The sequence below is a fragment of the Bufo gargarizans genome, chromosome 7 (genome assembly GCF_014858855.1).
Source record: "Bufo gargarizans isolate SCDJY-AF-19 chromosome 7, ASM1485885v1, whole genome shotgun sequence".
Classification (NCBI taxonomy): Eukaryota; Metazoa; Chordata; class Amphibia; order Anura; family Bufonidae; genus Bufo; species Bufo gargarizans.
Window position 1 is genome coordinate 11,679,095 of NC_058086.1, and position 22,725 is coordinate 11,701,819.

The following is a 22,725-nucleotide window of genomic DNA, read 5'->3' on the forward strand; positions in this document are numbered from 1 at the left end:
TACCACCCAAATGAATTATATCTCCTTTTCTTCTCACTAATAGAGCTTTCATTTGGTGGTATTTCATTGCTGCTGACATTTTTACTTTTTTTGTTATTAATCGAAATTGACCGAAATTTTCGCAAAAAAAAAGACATTTTTCACTTTCAGTTGTAAAATTTTTCAAATAAAACTACATTTCTATATAAATGTTTCTCTAAATTTATTGTTCTACATGTCTTTGATAAAAAAATTTTTTATAAGTGTATATTTATTGGTTTGCGCAAAAGTTATAGCGTTTACAAACTATGGTACAAAAATGTGGATTTCCGCATTTTGAAGCAGCTCTGACTTTCTGAGCACCTGTCATGTTTCCTGAGGTTCTACAATGCCCAGACAGTAGAAACACCCCACAAATGACCCCATTTCGGAAAGTAGACACCCTAAGGTATTCGCTGATGGGCATAGTGAGTTCATGGAAGTTTTTATTGTTTGTCACAAGTTAGCGGAAAATGATTTATTTTAATTTTTTTTCTTACAAAGTCTCATAATTCACTAACTTGTGACAAAAAATAAAATTTTACATGAACTCACCATACCCCCCACGGAATACCTTGGGGTGTCTTCTTTCCAAAATAGGGTCACTTATGGGGTATTTATACTACACTGGCATTTTAGGGGCCCTAAAGCGTGAGAAGAAGTCTGGAATCCAAATGCGTAAAAAATGCCCTGTGAAATCGTAAAGATACTCTTTGGAATTTGGGCCCCTTTGCGCACCTAGGCTGCAAAAAAGTGTCACACATGTGGTATTGCCGTACTCAGGAGAAGTAGGGCAATGTGTTTTGGGGTGTATTTTTACATATACCCATGCTGGGTGAGAGAAATATATCTGTAAAAGACAACTTTTCTCATTTTTTTTATACAAAGTTGTCATTTTGCAGAGATATTTCTCTCACCCAGCATGGGTATATGTAAAAATACACCCCAAAACACATTGCCCTACTTCTCCTGAGTACGGCGATACCACATGTGTGACACTTTTTTGCAGCCTAGGTGCGCAAAGGGGCCCAAATTCCAAAGAGTACCTTTTAGGAGGGCATTTTTAGGCAGTTGGATTCCAGACTTCTTCTCACGCTTTAGGACCCCTAAAATGCCAGGGCAGTATAAATACCCCACATGTGACCCCATTTTGGAAAGAAGACACCACAAGGTATTTAGTGAGGGGCATGGCGAGTTCATAAAATTTTTTTTTTTTGGGCACAAGTTTGCGGAAATAGATTTTTTTTTTTTTCCTCAAAGTCTCCCTTTCCGCTAACTTGTGACAAAAAGTTGAATCTTTCATGGACTCAATATGCCCCTCAGCGATTACTTTGGGGTGTCTACTTTCCGAAATGGGGTCATTTGTGGGGTGTGTTTACTGTTCTGGCATTTTGGGTGGGGCTAAATTGAGAGCAACCCTGTAAAGCCTAAAGGTACTCATTGGAATTTCGGCCCCTTTACGCACCTAGGCTGCAAAAAGTGTCACACATGTGGTATCGCCGTACTCAGGAGAAGTTGGGCAATGTGTTTTGTGGTGTATTTTTACATACACCCATGCTGGGTGAGAGAAATATCTCTGTAAAATGACAACTTTGTATAAAAAAAAATAAAAAAATAAAAAAATGGGAAAAGTTGTCTTTTACAGAGATATTTCTCTCACCCAGCATGGGTATATGTAAAAATACACCCCAAAACACATTGCCCTAATTCTCCTGAGTACGGCGATACCACATGTGTGACACTTTTTTGCAGCCTAGGTGCGCAAAGGGGCCCAAATTCCTTTTAGGAGGGCATTTTTAGACATTTGGATTCCAGACTTCTTCTCACCCTTTAGGGGCCCTAAATGCCAGGGCAGTATAAATACCCCACAAGTGACCCCATTTTGGAAAGAAGACACCCCAAGGTACTCCGTGAGGGGCATGGCGAGTTCCTAGGAATTTTTTATTTTTTTATTTCTCTTACAAAGTCTCATATTCCACTAACTTGTGACAAAAAATAAAATTTTACATGAACTCGCCATGCCCCTCACGAAATACCTTGGGGTGTCTTCTTTCCAAAATGGGGTCACTTGTGGGGTATTTATACTGCCCTGGCATTTTAGGGGCCCTAAAGCGTGAGAAGAAGTCTGGAATATAAATTTCTAAAAAATTTTACGCATTTGGATTCCGTGAGGGGTATGGTGAGTTCATGTGAGATTTTATTTTTTGTCACATGTTAGTGGAATATGAGACTTTGTATGAAAGAACAAAAAAATAAAAATAATCAATTTCCGCTAACTTGTGGCAAAAAAAAAAAAATCTTCTATGAACTCGCCATGCCCCTCAAAAGTGATCTTTATAGCGCCGCAGCGATTTTACAGTGTTTTTGCAGTGATCAGAAAAAATAATAAATCTGTCACTGCGGTGGGGCGGACTGAATGCAAGTGTGCGCACAAGATCAGGCCTGATCGGGCGAACACTGCGTTTTTTGTAGAGCCTATAGAACATGTCCTATTCTTGACCGCAATTGCAGACAAGAAAAGGCATTTTCTATATAGTTCTGGCAATGTGCGGATCCGCAAAATGCGGAAAGCACATTTCCGGTGTCAGTGTTTTGCAGATCCACGGTGTCCGTGTTTTGCGGATCTGCGGATACGTAAAACACATACGGACGTCTGAATGGAGCCTTACAGGGGGGGGGGTGATCAGGGTTAATAAGGGGTTAATAAGTGATGGGGGGTGTAGTGTAGTGTGGTGCTACTTATTACAGAGCTGCCTGTGTCCTTTGGTGGTCGATCCAAGCAAAAGGGACCACCAGAGGACCAGGTAGCAGGTATATCAGACGCTGTTAACAAAACAGCGTCTGATATACCTTTCAAGGGTTAAAAAAAAATAAAAAATTATAAAAAAAAAAAAATATCGCATCTACAGCCTACCAGCGAATGATCGCCGCTGGCAGGCTGTAGATCCACTCGTTTACCTTCCGATCCTGTGAACGCGCGCTCCTGTGTGCGCGCGTTCACAGGAAATCTCGCCTCTCGCGAGATGGATCAGGAGGAACAAACCGCAGTACGCATCCCTGCGTTAGGCGGTCGGGAGGAGGTTAAAATGATTAACTGGGTTCTGCCCTGCTCTAAAGTGCACACATATTGCAAAAATTTCCCAAATTATACATTTTGCAAGGTACCAAAGTCCTCTTAAAGAGGACCTTTCATGGGTCCAGACATTATAAACTAAGTATCAGGATACGTAGGGCATAGTGCAGGGGTCTAACTGCACTTACTATTTTTTCTGGGGGCCGCTCCGTTCGCCCGCTGTGGCCCCCGTTGTATTCTCCCACCTTGTATGCTAATACTGAGCATCGGTACAGGGAGGAGGAGACGCCAGGGTTTCTCAGTGGGCGTCTCCTTCTCCCTGGCTGTAGCGCGGTCCAATCGTAGCGGAGAGCGTCACCGCCAGGGAGAAGGTGAGTTTTTTTTTCTTCCTGGCTGTGACTCTCTCCGCTGCGATTGGACAGCGCTACAGCCAGGGAGATTTGTCACAAATTTGGGCTGCGGATTTGCCATGGAGTTTGCCTTGTGCATTGCAAAGGGTGAAATCTGCAGTGGAAATACACAGCAGTATTAGATGTGTTAGAAGTTTAATCTGTCTATGTATAAAGGTTAAAAATGTGCATTAATGAAAAACATCTGTTCTAAGAGAAAACATGTAAACTGCTGCCATCTAGTGGTGATATTGTAATAATACAGCTAATGAGCAACACACTGGAGCCATCACTCCTTAGGCTACTTTCACACTAGCGTTTTTTGCGGATCTGTCATGGATCTGCAAAAACGCTTCTGTTACCATAATACAACTGCATGCATCCGTCATGAACAGATCCGGTTGTATTATGTCTTCTATAGCCATGACGGATCCGTCATGAACACCATTGAAAGTCAATGGGGGACAGATCCGTTTTCTATTGCGTTAGAGAGAACAGATCCGTTCCCATTGACTTACATTGTGTGTCAGAACAGATCAGTCTTGCTCCGCACCACATGTCCGCCTCCAGAGCAGCATGGAGACTGAACGGGGGCAAACTGATGCATTCTGAGACGATCCTGGGTGCGGAGACCTCCATCTATCATTAAAACAGGAGCAGAAGGACTCAGCTGAGTGCACCTCTGTCTCCATCATTTTTACATTTTTTCTCAAGAGTCAAAATGATGTATTAAATGGGGTTTCCCATTGATGTATGATCACTGAGGGTTCAACTGTAGGGACCCTCATTGATCAAATAAATGAGAGTTCCTAAGACCCTGTAGTCACTGATCTGTATGACCGCCATTCCATTTACTCCAATCTATGGGACGAGCTAAATCAATCAGCTATCTCACTCAGTCCCAAAGACGTGAATGGAACAGTGGTCACACATGTGCAGTACTACTTCATTCACACAAAGGAGATAGGAAATCCCGCTCTCGTAATTAGTGGGGGGACCAATGGTCAGACAAGAGATCATAGATTTATCTTGTGGAGCTGAAAATGTTGTTAATGGGAAAACCCCTTTAAAGTGCGCCTTAATCATGTAGGAAAATAAAGCAGGAGTGGGCTGCATTATTTTTCCAAGCCTACTTTCATATCTGCGGTCGGCTGTTCTGGTTGCGAATGCCGGGAACTGGACGGATGAAAACCCGGTTTCTGTTTGTCTGATTTGTGGCATATTTGCCGGGTAGAGGCTTAATCCAGAGAACGCTGGCAGGCTATCCTCTGCTGGTACAGCTGCCAGAGAGCCCTGCTATACATGTGATTCTGCCTGTAAGCAGCAGGGACCAGAGCAGTAGACCTTAGGAGACTAGGAGTGTCCTGCTTTCTCCTAGGCTCCCGTATCAAGTATTCAGCACTGTACTGGATGACCTATCGCTGGGTGATGCCACACTGTTTTTTTCCTGGAGTTTTTTATTTTTTTTAGTTAAAAACGCCATGAAAAATATACTTTTTATGGATGACTCTTTTTGTGAAAAAAGTTTTTCTAGCCTTTTTTCAGGGATTTTTCCTATACAGGACTTGACAGATAGGGCACAACTACACTGCAACATTTGTCGAGCGACAATTTTTATAATGGCAGTCTATCTCGAATGGATTTTCTGCGACTGTCGCGTCGCAGTGCGACACCATAGACTGCCATTATAAAAATTGTCGCGCGACATTGGTACGACAAATGTCGTCGTGTAGACCTAGCCTTACTCTTGCCCAACATAGACATCTGGACAAATTGTTTTTCACTGCAATAATGCCACAACAGATGCCATGGAATAGCATGCCATTTTTGCTTAAATAAGGTAGTGTGGTACGACCCTTATGGTAGGCTTGTTGTTAGGCCACCACCATATAAATTCATCGGGGGGATCACATGTCACACTACATTTTTTCCAGAAGAATAAAAATACTCCTCTTAGCATTTCTGAAAAGTATTAGAGAAGCCATAGAGGAGTATGAAATAACATAATGCATGGCTGTTTTTTTTTTCGTCCTATAACTTTTTTTATTTCTCAGTTTAGTTTCTCTGTTGGATTACCGTAACACATTTAGGGCTCATTCAGACCAACGTATGGCATCCGTGCAAACAGCGGGTCCGCAATACATGGGCGCCAGCCGTGTGAACTTCGTGCTGCGGTGTGGACGCATTGACATGAATGGGTCTGCCATCCGCAACAAACGGCAAAAGATAGGACATGTCCTATCTCTCACTGTATTTTGTGGATCTTGGATCTATTCATTTCAATGTCAAAGCATGGAGTTTACACGGCCGGTGCCCGTGATTGCGGTCTGCAACACACGTGCGGAGGTCATACCTTTGTCTGAATGAGCCCTTTGTTGTATTTTTAATTGCTCTTGAAGACAACTAGTGCAGACTCAGGATATGCGTACCATTGTTCTAACAGTAATAGCACCAATACTATACACCTAATGTTCCTGCTGTCACTGCTTCTCCACCCTGCTGGCGATGCTGAAGTGCTTCTAGCACCAGGCATGGCACAATTCACACCAACCCTTTCTCACCACCTTGACAATCCATTCTCTGACTGGCTGGCAAGTCCGCTAGACCTTACCAAGCTGTCAGACAGATTGTGCTGATCATGTGGGTCTGACTATAGCCTCTCGTGAGCGCGCAAACACAGATATGGTGTGTGGGCAGTATAAGAAAAAGCAGGTATATGACGGCACACAAACTTCTCATGACAGAAGATGCGCTCTAAGAGAAGCAGGACTGGAAGAAGTGAGGGGCATCATTTTAAAACGGAGTCGCTTCAGAGGCTGATATATATCCGGATAAAGTGCATCACACACACCAACACTACAGGAGTTAAAACGACATAACCTTAATACTATAATACCGCATTAATGTTAACAAAGTTTATAAAATTACCTGAACTTCCAATGTTCTAAATTCCATCTCAAACGGCAGAAAACCGCACTGACCCGCCAGTTTATGGCTATAGATGATACCCTTCTCAGCTGCAAAAAAAATAAAAAAGTGATGACTATAACATCCTATTGTGTGTATATCGGAATGCTGTAAACCAGCGATGGCGAACCTTTTAGAGACCGAGTGCCCAAACTGCAACCCAAGACCCTTATTTATGGCAAAGTGCCGGCAAATTAACTGGAATACTACAGTCCGATATAGTATATGTTCATTTTCTCATTTAGCTATAACAGCCTGCCTACATTCAATGCGCTGCCTGTGCTGTTCATAGCACGCCCTGCTATGGCAGGAAAAGTCTAAGGCATATTGGTACACCATAGGGTTGTTTCCGGTATCGAACTTTCGATACCCAATCGATACTTTTATGCCAGTATAGATTCGGTATTAGGATGTTAGTTTATTTGGTACTATACTGCGCTAGACTGCTCTCTTATATGACAATATGGCGTGTGCCGTGCTCGGCAGACAGTGGAGAAGGAGGGACAGAGGGCGCTGTGAGACCAATGAAGTGAGTGGGCTCTGAAGCTGCCCGCACCACTTCCACAGTGCGCCAATGAATGTTTGGCTATTAATGAATGCAGGAAGAGGGACGGGGGCTGTAATAAAGTTACCGCTGCGCCAGCTGAGTTAGTGAGCTCACTGTCAGCCGAAGCGTCAGTGCCCTGAACAGCCACATAGAAGGTACCCCACACCCGCACAGTGCAAGTCTAGAGTGATTAGCCTGCCTCAAAATAAAGGCAGGCAAAAAACATTTGTATCAGGCAGCCAGCAAGATTGGGGTTAATGTAACTCATTAATCCCAATCTTGCCACTGCCATGTTTTAAACATGATGGGGGTCACTTATTTTTAATGTCAGGCTGGGCACATTTGGACTGGACCCCATGTGCCTCACATTAATAGTAAGTGACCCCCAAAGTAGTGTACCATCTCACATAATGGGCAACATGGGTTAATGTTGGGGTTAAGTTTGTAAAACATAGAATAAATGCTCCAGAATTATTTGCCTAAGGCCTCATGCACACGGCCGTTGTTTTGGTCCGCATCAGAGCCGCAGTTTTTGCGGCTCGGATGCGGACCTATTCACTTCAATGGGGCCGCAAAAGATGCGGACTGCACTCCGTGTGCTGTCTGCATCCGTTGCTCCGTTCCGTGGCCCCGCAAATAAAATATAACCTGTCCTATTCTTGTCCGTTTTGCGGACAAGAATAAGCAGTTATATCAATGGCTGTCCGTGCTGTTCCGCAAATTGCAGAATGCACACGGACGCCATCTTTGTTTTGAGGATCCGCAATTTGAGGACCGCAAAACACAGAACAGTCGTGTGCATGAGGCCTAAAGAGGAGTCCGGGCAGGAGAGGTGAAGGCTCCTCATTAGCATTGTTACATTGTCAAATTCAATATCGGACTCTGACAATCTGATATCTGGGGCAGGTTTTTCCGTTTAATTCAATAAATGTTTTACGTTCAAATAATCAAAAGGCTTTTTTGTGTTTTATTTAATTTAGCGTGGTATAGAAACCGAATCAAAATATTGGTACTGAAACAACCCTAGTACACCATAGACCCCAGGGTGCGGGTGCCCACACAGAGGCCTCTGAGTGCCGCCTCTGACACCTGTGCCATAGGTTCACCACCACATACAGCATAGCGATGCAAGCTCAATTGTAATTACAAAGTAGGGCTCTGATGAAGTGATGTTCTTAGGCTACTTTCACACTAGCGTTCGGGCGGATCCGTTCTGAACGGATCCGCTCATAATAATGCAGACGGAGGCTCCGTTCAGAACGGATCCGTCTGCATTATATTAGCTAAAAAAAGCTAAGTGTGAAAATAGCCTCGGACGGATCCGTCCAGACTTTCAATGTAAAGTCAATGGGGGACGGATCCGCCTGAAGATTGAGCCACAGGGTGACATCTTCAAACGGATCCGTCCCCATTGACTTACATTGTAAGTCTGGGCGGATCCGCACGCCTCCGCACGGCCAGGCGGACACCCGAACGCTGCAAGCAGCGTTCAGCTGTCCGCCTGTCCGTGCGGAGGCGAGCGGAGCGGAGGCTGAACGCCGCCAGACTGATGCAGTCTGAGCGGATCCGCTCCATTCAGACTGCATCAGGGCTGGACGGCTGCGTTCGGGTCCGCTCGTGAGCCCCTTCAAACGGAGCTCACGAACGGACCAGCGAACGCTAGTGTGAAAGCAGCCTTAGTTGGCTTTATATTTATTTAAAAAAAAAGCTGTGCCCTTTTTAGCAAGTGCATAGTAAAATGTCTTCTGTACTAATACAGTCAGGCAAAAATCCTTAAATCTAGAACCATTCCCTGAGGCAATTATTATAACACGCTGATGGGCAAACAGAACAGAGATCCCAAATATTCTGGAAGTCAGCGATGAAAATACACGGCTCTGTCCATTGTGTGGTGGCGGATCCGCAAAAAACGCTAGTGTGAAAGTAGCCTCACCGTGAAGCAGACATCTCTCACGGATTCACTACTTACTTTTATTCCCCGTTTTCTTCAGGTATTTTGTCAGCTCAATTCCAGTGACCAGTTTGAAAATGTGGATTTCGTGCTCACATTGAGCAAGCTTTGCCTGTACGGTCCTCATGTTAGTGCCATCATCACTGATACTTTTTCCATAAAATGACTCTCTAGAAAACAACAAAGAAAAAAAGATTTCAAAGCACAGGTATTAGCTGCAGTTTAAAAGAAATGTTAAGGCTACTTTCACATATGCTCTTTCCCTTTCCGCTATTGAGATCCGTCATAGGGTCTCAATAGCGGAGGAAAACGCTTACGTTTTGTCCCCATTCATTGTCAATGGGGACAAAACTGAACTGAGGGGAACGGAGTGCACCAGCATGCATTCCCTTCCGTTTCATTGCGTTCCCATGAAGCACACAAACGCGCTGCAAGCATCATTTTTTTTATGCGTCCTGGAATGCGGAGCAAGACGGATCCATCATGACTTGCAATGTAAGTCAATGGTGATGGATCAGTTTTCTCTGACACAAAAACGGATCCTTCCCCTACTGACTTACAATGGTTTTAGAGACGGATCTGTGATGGCTAATTTAGAGATTATACAACTGTCTGCATCCGTTATAGTTGTATAATTATGACAGAAGCGTTTTTGCTGATCCAGGACGGATCCAGCCAAAAAGGCAGATGTGAAAGTGGCCTAACTTTTAAGTACAGTTTCACTTACACAGCACCTTAGAAGAATTGTCTAAAGCAAAAACACACAGTGGTGCAACATAGAGCATTATCCAAAAACCAAACTAAATGAGCGTGTGGGAAGGTACGTAAACAAGGGGGAACACCTTACGAACTATAGAACACGGTGCAGAATTTCAACAAAGGCTATATTAGTAAGTGCCATATAATCATCTCACAAACACATAGGTCAACAGTATCCAGAAAGTGGCCAACCCCTTTAAGTATGTTCATTTTCTTAATTCCCGTAGAACCCCTTTAAGAAATTATAACAAACTCCTTTAGCAAACTGGCCCTGTCCAAAGCAGACAACTCCTCTAAAATATTGGTTAGACATAATAGTAAAAGCAACAAGAACCACAATTATTACGAACAATGCTTTCTTGATATTGGCACCGGACAGGAAGGCAATCTCTCTTCGATTTTCTTCATATTGTTCCTTCAGCTCCTGAATTTCTTGCTTAAGAGAAGAAACAGCCTCTTCACATCTCTCAATTATGTTTTTCTGCATCTTTGGTACGCTACTGAAAGAGAAAATAAATAACTATTATGGCACATGAACTTCATAGTGAGCTCCAAAGACAAGCAGTGGTGCCCCCTTTGGTGGACTGGGTCTATTAGGGCACATGAACTTCATAGTGAGGTCCAAAGACAAGCAGTGGTGCCCCCTGTGGTGGACTGGGTCTATTAGGGCACATTAACTTCATAGTGAGGTCCAAAGACAAGCAGTGGTGCCCCCTGTGGTGGACTGGGTCTATTAGGGCACATGAACTTCATAGTGAGCTCCAAAGACAAGCAGTGGTGCCCCCTGTGGTGGACTGGGTCTATTAGGGCACATGAACTTCATAGTGAGGTCCAAAGACAAGCAGTGGTGCCCCCTGTGGTGGACTGGGTCTATTAGGGCACATGAACTTCATAGCGAGCTCCAAAGACAAGCAGTGGTGCCCCCTGTGGTGGACTGAGTCTATTAGGGCACATGAACTTCATAGCGAGCTCCAAAGACAAGCAGTGGTGCCCCCTGTGGTGGACTGAGTCTATTAGGGCACATGAACTTCATAGCGAGCTCCAAAGACAAGCAGTGGTGCCCCCTGTGGTGGACTGAGTCTATTAGGGCAGTGTTTCCCAACCAGTGTGCCTCCAGCTGTTGCAAAACTACAACTCCCAGCATGCCCGCACAACCAAAGGCTGTCCGGGCATGCTGGGAGTTGTAGTTTTGCAACAGCTGGAGGCACACTGGTTGGGAAACACTGTATTAGGGCACATGAACTTCATAGAGAGCTCCAAAGACAAGCAGTGGTGCCCCCTGTGGTGGACTGGGTCTCAGCTGATACTGACAATTCACAGTATGAAGTAATTATGGCGGTACACGTTCACTAGATTAATAGATTCTCAGCCTGATAGAACGTTGAATAAGAAAATAATAAACTCTTTATTAAACTCAGTCAAAAAGGGGGGTATAGATAAAATCAGGCATATAGGGAATCAGAAGTGCGGAGAGGGATCAAGTAACAGACCATCCGACACTCTGAAAGCCTGACTAATAACCTGTGAGTCAGGCTGTCACTCAGTATTGGAGCACAGTGATCAACGTGTAGCCCGTACCCACTAGGTAATAATAACACTACACTTAATACAGGGACTAACAGTACTGATCTAATCCACTTAACAACTTTGATTACTCATGTATTTGAGCCATACAGTGGATAGTCAGTACAGTTAGGGCTGCTAGACTCGGCCCTGGTACACCCTAGCAGCACCACTGCCTTGATAAGTGCGTGATTTGTAGCGCTTCAGTACGCTCAGAATGAGGGAGCCAGTGTGAATGGACGATCACTTATTAAAGCTGCCCCATTTATAAAGCGATACAGGACACAAGAACTCGTTCAAAACGCGTTTCTACATGACCCTTATATGTCATGCATCATCAGGAGCGAACTTCGTCACAGTGTCAGATTACCGTAGATGAAGCTACTGCACTGTAGCGTGCATATACTGGCGCTGTGATGGCCATCCACACACCGGATATAATATAAACACCCGCCCCCAGAGGGTGTGTGCTGGCGTCAGTCACCAATCAGGGATGGAGGCGCGTCCTCTGACGCGCTCCCTGACGTGACCGTCGCACATTGCAGCAAGATACACTCACGGGGAGGAGCACCAATATGCTCAATTGTATGGGGGACAATCATAGTGCGGTATGTATTTTCAAATGACATCGCTATGAAGAACTGGACAGGATATAGGAAATAGGCCAATATGGAAGAACTGACACAGTATAATGCATCAGATACAGACACAGACAGCCATACATTAAAAGAGGAAGACATCTGGGGTGAAATATATATACCATCCCATGCATGTTGCAGGATGATTACATATTCAAGGACACTCTCTACATATGTCATAACCAGAACATCTGATGATGACGAAATGATGGACCATATCTACTGTCCCATAATTTCTTAAATAAAGCAGAAAAATGATACTGCCTCATTTAATCCCTTAGGGTATACAGTATCTAGCTTGAATATCCATTTGGTTTCTTTGCGGAGCAATGGCACATCAATGTCCCCTCCGCGAATGGATGTCACAATAGGTTAGATCCCTTGGACCTTCAACACCTCTGGATTACCGCCATGATGATCACAAATATGGCGTGCCACAGATGTGTCACGTTTATTTTTTATGTCAAGTAGATGTTCACCAATATGTCTCCGCAATTCACGTCTGCTTTTACCCAGATACTGAACTCCACACTGGCAGGTCAGAAGATACACGACTCCCACTCATGTGCATCTGATGAAAGGTCTGATGGAAAATCTTTCCTTAGTCACATGACTAGTGAAGAATGTCCCTTTTCTGATGTTACCACAGATAATACATGCTCCACATGGAAAAGTCCCAGTTAGTGTATTTTTGAGCCATGTATCCGGTTTTGGATGTAAGCAAGTGCTGTGAACCAGACAATCACGTATGTTAGAACTACGCCGATATGCGATAGGGGGACAATCTGACACTGAATCACCAATGTCAGGATCTGACTGTAAGATGGGCCAGTGCCTCTGGAGGATCTCACGTACTTGTTTCTCTGCTTTATCGTACGTGGACTATTCTGACCAGGCAGCTTCTGCTTAGGGACCAGTAATTGGTCACGGCTAACACTCATGGAGTGATGGTAGGCTCTTTTGAGTGTATGCTGAGGATACCCCCTACACATAAACTGTGTCCTCAGATCATTTTCGGCCACCTTGAAATCCCCCATTTCTGAGCAATTTCTCCTGGCCCTCAGGTACTGGCCTTTGGGAATGCCACTCCTGAGGGCCCAGGGGATGGCCACTATCCCAGCTCTGCAGGCTGTTGGTAGCGGTCTGCTTATGGAACAGATTCGTAGTGATCTTCCCATCTGTCCCCACCGCAACAGTCAAATCGAAAAACTTGATTTTACGCTCATTGATGTCATTATTATTATTTTCTTATTCAACGTTCTATCAGGCTGGGAATCTCTCAGCTGATACTGACCAGAAGCACATGTCAAGGCACAATAAATGGTCCTTAAAGGGAACCTGGCACCGGGAATTTGGGTATAGAGCTGAGGACATGGGTTGCTAGATGGCCACTAGCACATCCACAATACCCAGTCCCCATAGCTCTGTGTGCTTTTACTGTGGGAATAAAACGATTTGATACATATGCAAATTAACCTGAGATGAGTCCTGTATGTGAGATGAGTCAGGGACAGGACTGATCTCAGGTTAATTTACATATGTAGCAAATCGGGGTTTTTTTCCCACAATAAAAGCACACAGAGCTATGGGGACTGGGTATTGCGGATGTGCTAGCGGCCATCTAGCAACCCATGTCCTCAGCTCTATACCCAAAATACAGGTGACAGGTTCCCTTTAAGACCAATAAAGCCTTTTTATTCCATGTGCTATTTTCTACATGTTAAAACGTAACGTTTATTAATTCCATATTGTAAACATCTACTGACTGAATAAAATTTTTTAAAAGTATCAGCTGTGTCACATAGTTACTTTTGTTACTCTGTCTATTTGTAACACCATTTACATCACAGTGTGATTTAGCAAGCTATGGGATACAGACAGGGTACTTTCACACTTGCGGCAGAGGATCTGCCTGCCAGATCCATCAAAACGTATGCCATCCTGATCCATCTTACAAATGCATTGAAATGCCGGATCCGTCTTTCCAGTGTCATCCGGGAAAACAGATCTGGCATTACTTTTTTTCAGTCTGTGCATGCGCAGACTGGAAGGACGGATCCGGCACTAATACATTCCTATGTAAGAAAATGCCGGCATTCCGGCAAGTGTTCTGTTTTTTGGCCGGAGATAAAACCGTAGCATGCTGCGGTATTATCTCCTTCCTGATCAGTCAAATAGACTGAACTGAGGACATCCTGAACGGATTACTCTCCATTCAGAATGCATGGGGATAAAACGGATCAGTTATTTTCCGGTATAGAGCCCCTAGGACGGAACTCAATACCGGAAAAGAAAAACGCAAGTGTGAAAGTACCCTAAGGGATATAGTGAGCTGTTTCAGCTGACTGCTGCAGGCTCACTCTTCTATCCCTGCACTAAATAGAGAATCTCATGGACGATTTAGTAAGTTCTTGTATCTATGAGCACCTGCTGTCTAAAATAGTTCAAACACTGCTCCCCGACATGTTTCGCCAGCTAATCTGGCGTCCTCGGGGAAATTGGGGCAGAATGTGTTTGAAAAGGGCGGGAATGGTCTTCTAAATCTTGCGATCCTCCTGTTACTATCATCTGTCCGCTTATAGTTTATATTTTTATAGTTTTTAACTCAGTTATTCTACTGTTTGATCATGATGTATTTATATTGGGGGATAATAATACACTATTAGTGACTGACAAATTGGCCATGAATTTACCTTTATTTAATTATTCTATAAACTCGATCATATCTATAAATTCTCGATTTTTCCTTAGTTTGCAAATCATGTTGTTGATTAATGAATGCATATTTAACTATTAATTTCCTCATTATTCTCAATCAGTCATTAGTCACCATATATTCCTTTTATACACAGGCTAGTTTTTATCGCATACTATATTTTTATAACCATCATAAATTCTCCCTGACCCAGTAATTTACATATAACAGGGGCACGGAAAAATGGTAACATTATAATGCTCGTTGCTATATAAGCACTAGGTGGGAGGAAAAAGAAAAGACCCTTTAATGATATCCCATAACATATACCGTAGATGCTGCCAATTGTCCTTATTATCTATACTATCCATAGGTCATGTACAGCTATTGTCATCAATTCGTTCTCTAGACTGAGGCTCCAAGAATAAATGCCACTTAAGTCAGAGAAAGGATACATCTGTAAATCCCTCGTTCAATCCTAGAGGGGTCAGGCTCTTGAGGCGATATATCCATTTTGTTTCCTCTTGCTGTAATTTTTTGTCTATGTCCCCTAGTCTTGGGCCCACATTTATTTTCTTAATGCCCCAAAATTTGAGATTCTTTGTATCTCCTTTGCGTTTGCCTTGAATAGGTCTCGAAAGAGCTGTATCCGATTCCGTATTGATGCAACTCAAGTGTTTAGATATGAGTCTTCTAAAAAAAATTGTTGCATAGTCTTTCCTATATACTGTACAATTTTGGGCAATGACATTCAATTGCATAGATTACACTTGTGGATTTGTAGTTTATATATTCTTTGATTTGGTACCTTTTATTGTCTACTGGATTAATAAAATCCTTCCTTGGTACCATTTTCAAAAAAAAAAAAATACAGTCTCCACAGGGACAAGACCCTGTCGTGGACAGCCATGTGGTTTTTATGTTCTTTGTGATTTTGTTGGAAGTGACTATGTACCAAGTTCTCATTTCAATTTTCCCCCTTCTATATGTAATTGTTGGATTGGGAGAGGTTAGTTGTATAGGATTATAGGAGCATGCTTTCTTGCTCAAAGCTCTCTTTCGTTGAGCAATTTCATTCTGCCCGTAGTATTGACCTAGCGGAATGCCATTCTTTAAGGCCAATGGGTGGTAGCTCTCCCAGTGAAGAAGGCTGGTAGTTGAGGTGGCTTTTCTATGCACTTCTGTTTTGACACTCCCGTCAGGCTCAAGGGAAATTTTTAGGTCGAGAAAATTAAGGCTCTTTTTGTGTATTTCTGCAGTAACTTAAGACCTACTTTATTGTTATTTAATATATCTACAAATGGTGAGAAGTGTTTTTCAGTCACTGCTCTCCCATAAAATAAAAATATCATCAATAGAACGTACCCAAAACAAAATGTGCTTAGTAACATCAACGTGTTGTTCCGTGAAAACTGTTCTTTCCTCCCACCAACCTAAAAATATATTTGCAAAACTCGGTGCACAAATTGTCCCTATTGCTGTCCCGGTGATCTGTAGATAAGGCTACTTTCACACTGGCGTTTTGGCTTTCCGTTTGCGAGATCCGTTCAGGGCTCTCACAAGAGGTTCAGTACGGATCAGTTTGCATTCTAATGCATTCTGAATGGAAAAGCATCCGCTCTGAATGCCTCAGTTCGCCTCAGTTCCGTCTCTATTCCGCTTTGGAGGCGGACAACAAAACGTTTTGGTGTCCGTCTGATGAAACTGAGCCAAACGGATCCGTTCTGACTTTCAGTGGTGTTCAAGACGGATCCGTCTTGGCTATGTTAACGATAATACAAACGGATCAGTTCTGAACGGATGCAGACGGTTGTATTATCTGAACAGATCCGTCTGTGCAAATCCATGACGGATCCGCACAAAACGCAAGTGTTAAAGTAGCCTGATATTTACCATTGAATATGAAATAATTATGTGCTAACAAAAACTGTAATAGTGACAAAACAAAATCATTGTGTTCAAAACAATGTGTCCCCTTAGTGTTTAAAAAGTATTTAATGGCTTCTAGTCCCAATTTGTGCTGTGTACTCGTCTACAGAGCCTCTACGTCATTGCTGTGTCATTCCCCTGTATACCCTGGAGGCTGGCGAGAGTGTCTTTCGTATGGGAGACCACCTGGTCCACGTAGCTGCTGATCCCCTCACACAGACTTTGATTTCCTGAAACATTAACCCTAAGTTCAGACCTGAGCGTTTTACAGCGCGTTCCTACGCGCTGTAAAACGCTCAACAAGGAGAAACCAATGATTCCCTATGGGAATGGTTCTCATCTGAGCGTTTTACAGCGCGTGCGATCGCGCTGTAAAACGCCTGACGCTCAAAAAAGGTTCTTGAGCTTCTTTGAGGCGTTTTGTCGCGCGTTCCCGTACATAGACTTTCGGGAACGCTCGACAATGTGTGTTCGCTTGTCTCTGTATGCGCGATTGTAAACGCCCGTACAATCGCGCATACAGAGCGCTCCTTTCAGAACGCTCAGGTCTGAACCCAGGGTAAGTCTTCCTGGGACTGGATTACGTTTTATAGGACCTTTCGGGATAGCATAATAAGCTTCTATCATTGGTCTGGGATTATATTCTTCTTTTGTTATATAATTCCTTTCCTTTGCTGACATTAAGACACTCTTCAGTTGTTCAGTAAATTTCTCCGTTGGGTTTTCGGTCAATGGTTTGTACGTACTGGTATCCTCACCACTGCTTGATAATCCTATTTATCAAGCAGGACACCATTGCCACCCTTGTCTGAGGGCTTGATCTCCAATACTGGTGGACTACAGTCATCCAAATATTACGCGGACAACTAAGCAACTGAATGGCGACCATGAACTACTATATTTCCACGTGAATGAACAGCCGGAACATTTTTTCCCCTGAAAGAGTCAGCTGTAGGCCAGGGGCCTTGGGAACCGGAAATCACCACAGGGCGATCTTGGTTGTGTGACGTCTGTTGCACCCAAGGATCGCAATGGGATCACAATGTAGCGGTGCCAGCATAGAAATGAATGGGATCACAGAACGTCTCGTACGTATGCCGCAACCGCAGAATCGTGAAAAATCCAACAGTGCTGGATATTTTTTCAATTATTGGATCAAGGCAAATATCTGAATTGCACTGCGACCCCATTCTTTCCACACTACGATCCCACGGTGACCCTTGAGCGAGGCAGCTGTCACGTGACCAAGATTGCTGTGCAGTCAAACCCTAAGGAGGATCGGTCAGCTCCACTGGCATCTATTCTACTCAAAGGGGTTTTCTCATCTCAGACAATGGGGGCAAATCGCTAGCTCCATAAGTACAAATCTGCTTTTTAACATATGTAACTGAGCCTCTAGGAGCAACGGGGGCGTTGTCATTACACCTAAAGGGTCTGCTCTCTCTGCAACCTCTGCACTGTGATTGACAGGGCCAGGCAGAGAAAACACCATCACGCCCCTGACAATCACAGTGCAGAGGACTCGGCAGTTGCAGAGAGAGCAGAACCTCTAGGTGAAATGGTAACACCCCCGTTGCTCCTGGAGGCTCATTTGCATATGTTAAAACATCATTTTCCTCAGCAGGGGCGTAACTATAGGGGAAGCAGGGGAAGCGGCTGCTTTGGGGCCCTGACCCCGAAGGGGCCCATCCAGGAGGAGGAGGACTAAAAGATTTTGTCAGGGCCCCCTCAACAGTATTACACAATGAAATTATATACAGTGACAGTATAGACAGTGTACAAAATAGATGGAACAGCGGCCGGGCCTGGTCTGAGAGAGCGATCTTTACTAGCCACAGGAATGGGGGCGGCATGAAAGGAAGGGGTTGTGAAAAAATTACTGGGGGAGGGGGGCCCCATTCAAAAATATGCTGTGGGGCCCAGTTATTTCTAGTTACGCCACTGCTTCTCAGCAATGCGGACACATATGAACATGGGACCAACACAGATGCCTTCATCTGCCAAGTGCACATGTAACAGGTCAGCCAGTGTCATAGGGTCAGATCTATGGACAGATGCCCTTTAAAATTTACATATTATGCAAATTAACCTTCCACCGACAAACAGGCACAAACCACGCCCACTTATGTTCCTCCAGACCCTCCTCTGCGTTTCCACCATTATCTCCCTGACGGCAGCCACCATTACCATCGCCACCCATCACATGCAGGTCTATTAGCCGGCAGCACTTGTTGTCACTGTCACCAGCACTTACCTTCCTCCCCTTCTATGATTCAAACTAAGCGCGCCATTACCAGACGCACACAGCTGCGCAGTGACGGGGAAGGGGGAAAAACACAAGTCCCTTTTTACGCGAAAACAGACACTGGAAGAGCATGCTTTCTAGAAAGCGCAAAAAAAGAAAATAGATACGGAAAAAATAATATGTACGGAAGCTAGAAAGTTGCTGAAAAACATGAGTAAAGCAAAATTGGCTCTCCCTACAACAGAATGGTTTGCTCCAGGGTGCCTCACCACGGAGCTTCCTTTCCGGGATAAACAGTTGTGTTGCGCGACGCTTGCGCCGTCGCTTTTAAGCGGATTGTGATAAAGCGGAGAACATACCTGGGCTCTGTAGAGTCCTCTCCAACCTGTAGGAGCAGTTTCCACAAAGCCTTCTCCCGGAGGAGGGGAGTTTTCTACAGCGGAACGTTGTTGTACTGCACTTGTTTCCGGGCGGGATGCTTTTTTCGGGACACCGGAGTGCAATGTGAGTTTTTTTCTGGCAGACATGTGTTACGTTAGAGGGAGATCGGTGAGTGTATGTGGTCAGAGCGGAGGTGTAGTGATGAGCTGTGCATTCTGTAGACCTCGTGTGTCCATGGCCGGCTCCGCGGTCACTAGGTGTCTGTTCACATGCTGCATACGGGTTGTTCTCGGATCCGGTTGTACGGCAGTAAGGTGAAGCCTGCAGACTGGAGCCTTCATGGTCGCATACTTTCCCATGGACTGTAGTAAAAGCTGCTGTGTCATCAGTCATTGATCTCTGACCACTGTGATCCCCACCAATCTCCAGAAGGTCACTGCTGCTAGGGACCTGCTCGCCTTCATGGTCAGCAGTTGGCTATCACCGACCATGCGGGCTGGAGGCACAGCGGTATTCCAGGGGTAGACGGGGGTCACTCGCGGTGGTCGCGTAGCCTGATGGGATGTCACCAGTGTCCGTGATATCGCATCCCTCTGAGGGTGCAGCCACCAGTGCAGAAAGTCCTTTGCCTTTCATAGGAGCCGCGAAGAGGGCAAGAATTAGAAACCGTCTCAGCGGTTCATTGGGGAAAATGCCTGAAAGGATTCTGCACATACTTTACATGAGGCGCATGTATTATTAAAGGGCACCTGTCCGAATGAAACCGCACTTTTGCATGTATTTTACAGTAAAAACGAATGCCCTTTAAACACTTTCAGTTTGGCGGTCCATATTTCCCTGAAGAACCGCACCCACTCAGCACCAGCACTACAGTCGTTAAGGCCTCATGCACACGACCGTATATATTTTGAGGTCCGCAAATTGAGGATCCTGTCCATGCGCATTTATTTGAATTTTTTTGCAGACCCATTGACTTGAATGGGTCTGTGATCCACATTTTGCGGCCAAGTTTAGGACATGTTTTTGTGAAACGGACATAAGGAGGCAGAAAGCGCATGGATCATCTATTCGCTTTCTGTATCCGTTTGACCCTTCTGCAAAAAGATAGAATATATCTGCAAAATGCGGACGACGGACCGATTTGAAGTCAATGGGTCGGCAAAAGAATGCTGACGGCACACAGAGCACATCCGTATTTTCCTGATCTGCAGTTTGCGGACCGCAAAACGGACACTTGTTTGCATGAGGCCTAATGAACCCAACTCCTTTTGCAACTGAAGCCCCCATCGGTCATCTGTTATCGCTGCAGGAAGCTGCTGTTTGCTTTGCTGCAGGGGACATCTAGCGTTGCCTGGCGGCCACTTATCTGAGCAGCTGTCTGTGTAATAGATGGGGTTTCCAGTCACAAAATTTAAGTGCATTTTGGGTACATTCACACGACCGTATAATTTGATCCGCATTTTGCGTAATAGATGCGGATCCATTCATTTCTATGGGTGAATAAAATGTGCGGACAACGTTCAGTATGTTGTCCGCATCCGTGTTTCCGCATTTGTAGTCCGCAAAAATATGAACCTTGTACTACTATTGTCCGTACAGATCGGTCCGCAGCCCCATTCAAGTCAATGGATTCGCAAATTGCGGATGACATACGGAATAGTTTCCATATGTCATCCATTTTTTGCGGATCCGTATTTTGAAAGGCCATAATATAATTATTTATTTATTTTCGTTTTTTGCGAACCGTAAAAAACGGAAGACATACGGAACACAAACAGAAGTCATTTGTCTGCAAAATGCGGACACACAGTTCCTCTATTTGCGGACCGCAAAACGGAAAGGATTACACATGGTCGTGTGAATTTACCTAGTGTTTTTGTATGGTCTCACATGCCAGAGCAATATGGTTCCGTATTACTAAGCTACAGGCACTCTGTGGCACTCCATAATCTCCTCCTGCTCTGTAATAGGCCATTTGGTAGAAAAACCCTTTGTATTCCTCTATATGAAATCTGAGGTACAGTGTGGATCTGACCATTGTTACAAAAGCTATACTTTATTTCCATGTGCATGAGTTTGGACTAGCTGGGTGACATTATAGCTTTGTAATAAAAACTTGATTAGCAAGCAAGAATGTCCAAAGCTTAAGGGTACATGCACACGTTCAGGATTCATGTGCGGCGAATCCGCACTGAAATCCGCAGGTGTTCGCAGGCAAATCTGTGTGGTCAATCCGCATTAATTGGTGCGGATTTCACTAAATGAATAAAGAAAATCCGGTCAGGAAAAATCCGCATCATATGCATTGATAACTTCAAATTCTCATAGAATACAATGTACATGACCTACGGTGCAGATTTTCCGCACGCAATCCTGATCGTGTGCATGTAGCCTAACAGTCTGCGTTCTTCCCTCATGTACAAAGCTCAATATTCCTGAGTGCTTGGAGTTTACTTATTAGACTAGAATACTTACGGTATTTCTTCTTCCTGTTTTTCTAATCTTAGAAATTTCCCTAACGTTCACATTCATCTGGAGCATGGAGGCTACACTGAGACGCCTGTATGTTGGTGGCATCAGCCCTTCTGTCACGGATGCAGAACTTTCTGAAAGGTTTGGGAGGTTCGGAAAGGTGGATGCAGTGGACATCATTTCCCGGAAAGATGAGCAGGGTACGCAAAAAGACAGTCTTAGGCTGGAGCTAGATGATGACGTCTTGTTTTTATGTTCTGCGGGAGTCCCAGGATGACACCGCTCCTTTATCATCTATCTAGTGGACTGGAGGTTGATCTTTATGGTGGGACAGGACCTTAAATGTGAGTGAGAAGCGTTCTAATACTAGTAATCCCCCATGGTAAGTTTAATGGGGTCATTTATCAAACTGGTGTAAAGTAGGACTGGCTTAGTTGCCCATAGCAGCCAATCACATTCTACCTTTCATTTTTGACAGCTCCTTGAAAGATGGAATCTGTTTGGTTGCTACGGGCAACTAAGCCAGTTCTACTTTACAGCAGTTTGATAAATGATCCCCATTGCAAGCACTGTATACGCCAACATGGCACACACCAGTTCTGATTAGGGCCAGTCCTTGTTTTTAATTCTAATCGTAAGTAATCTTAGATTTGTCGGCATTTGTGAAAATCTGTCAGAATTTCTGGCTCTAGAACTAGGATTTTTCCAAACTAAAAGTACATGGAGCATGAAGACCATGTCATTCATAGAGAGCATAATTTGCCTCCCCTGTTTGATCAGTGGGAGTCCTACACCCCCCACACCCACCGATCAGCTGTTCTGCTGTAGCTCCAGTGCGGGAACTACACAGCTTCTTCCATTGTGTAGTGGACGAGCAGTGCTGCCGTTCACTTCATTAGGAGCATCACTGGACTGACCAACTCTGTCCACTACAAAGTGGATGGAACTGGGTAGCTGCAATGGCAGAGCTACTTGGGGACAGCTAAATGGTGGGGTAGCACACCCCCGCCAATGAGACATTTGTTATTTGTAAAATCCTAAGGGTGAAGTCTTTGGTGGCAATACACAACATAAATTGACATGTTTCGGGTTTATTTC

The 22,725-nt window shown here is 44.3% G+C and overlaps 2 protein-coding genes across 6 annotated transcripts in view; one reads left to right on the forward strand and one right to left on the reverse strand.

Moving 5' to 3' along the window:
• The window catches only part of LOC122943759 (centromere protein P), a 400,675-nt gene extending 381,488 nt beyond the window's left edge, over positions 1-19,187 (reverse strand). The window contains exons 1-4 of one of the 4 annotated variants that reach the window (XM_044301759.1): positions 19,134-19,187; positions 10,055-10,204; positions 8,964-9,115; positions 6,409-6,497 (exon numbers count right to left, since the gene is read on the reverse strand). In XM_044301759.1, the coding sequence (XP_044157694.1) occupies positions 6,409-6,497; positions 8,964-9,115; positions 10,055-10,191 (378 nt within the window). In that variant the 5' untranslated portion in view covers positions 10,192-10,204; positions 19,134-19,187. Of the gene's footprint in view, positions 1-6,408; positions 6,498-8,963; positions 9,116-10,054; positions 10,205-18,618; positions 18,638-18,783; positions 18,940-19,133 lie in introns of those variants that run through there. The other 3 variants (XM_044301758.1, XM_044301760.1, XM_044301761.1) reach the window with 3 other exon arrangements.
• Positions 19,177-22,725, forward strand: part of NOL8 (nucleolar protein 8) — a 37,490-nt gene continuing 33,941 nt past the window's right edge. Inside the window, exons 1-2 of one of the 2 annotated variants that reach the window (XM_044301746.1) lie at positions 19,177-19,278; positions 21,663-21,827. In XM_044301746.1, coding sequence (XP_044157681.1) covers positions 21,695-21,827 — 133 coding nt within the window. In that variant the 5' untranslated portion in view covers positions 19,177-19,278; positions 21,663-21,694. Of the gene's footprint in view, positions 19,324-21,662; positions 21,828-22,725 lie in introns of both variants that reach the window. The other variant, XM_044301745.1, reaches the window with a different exon arrangement.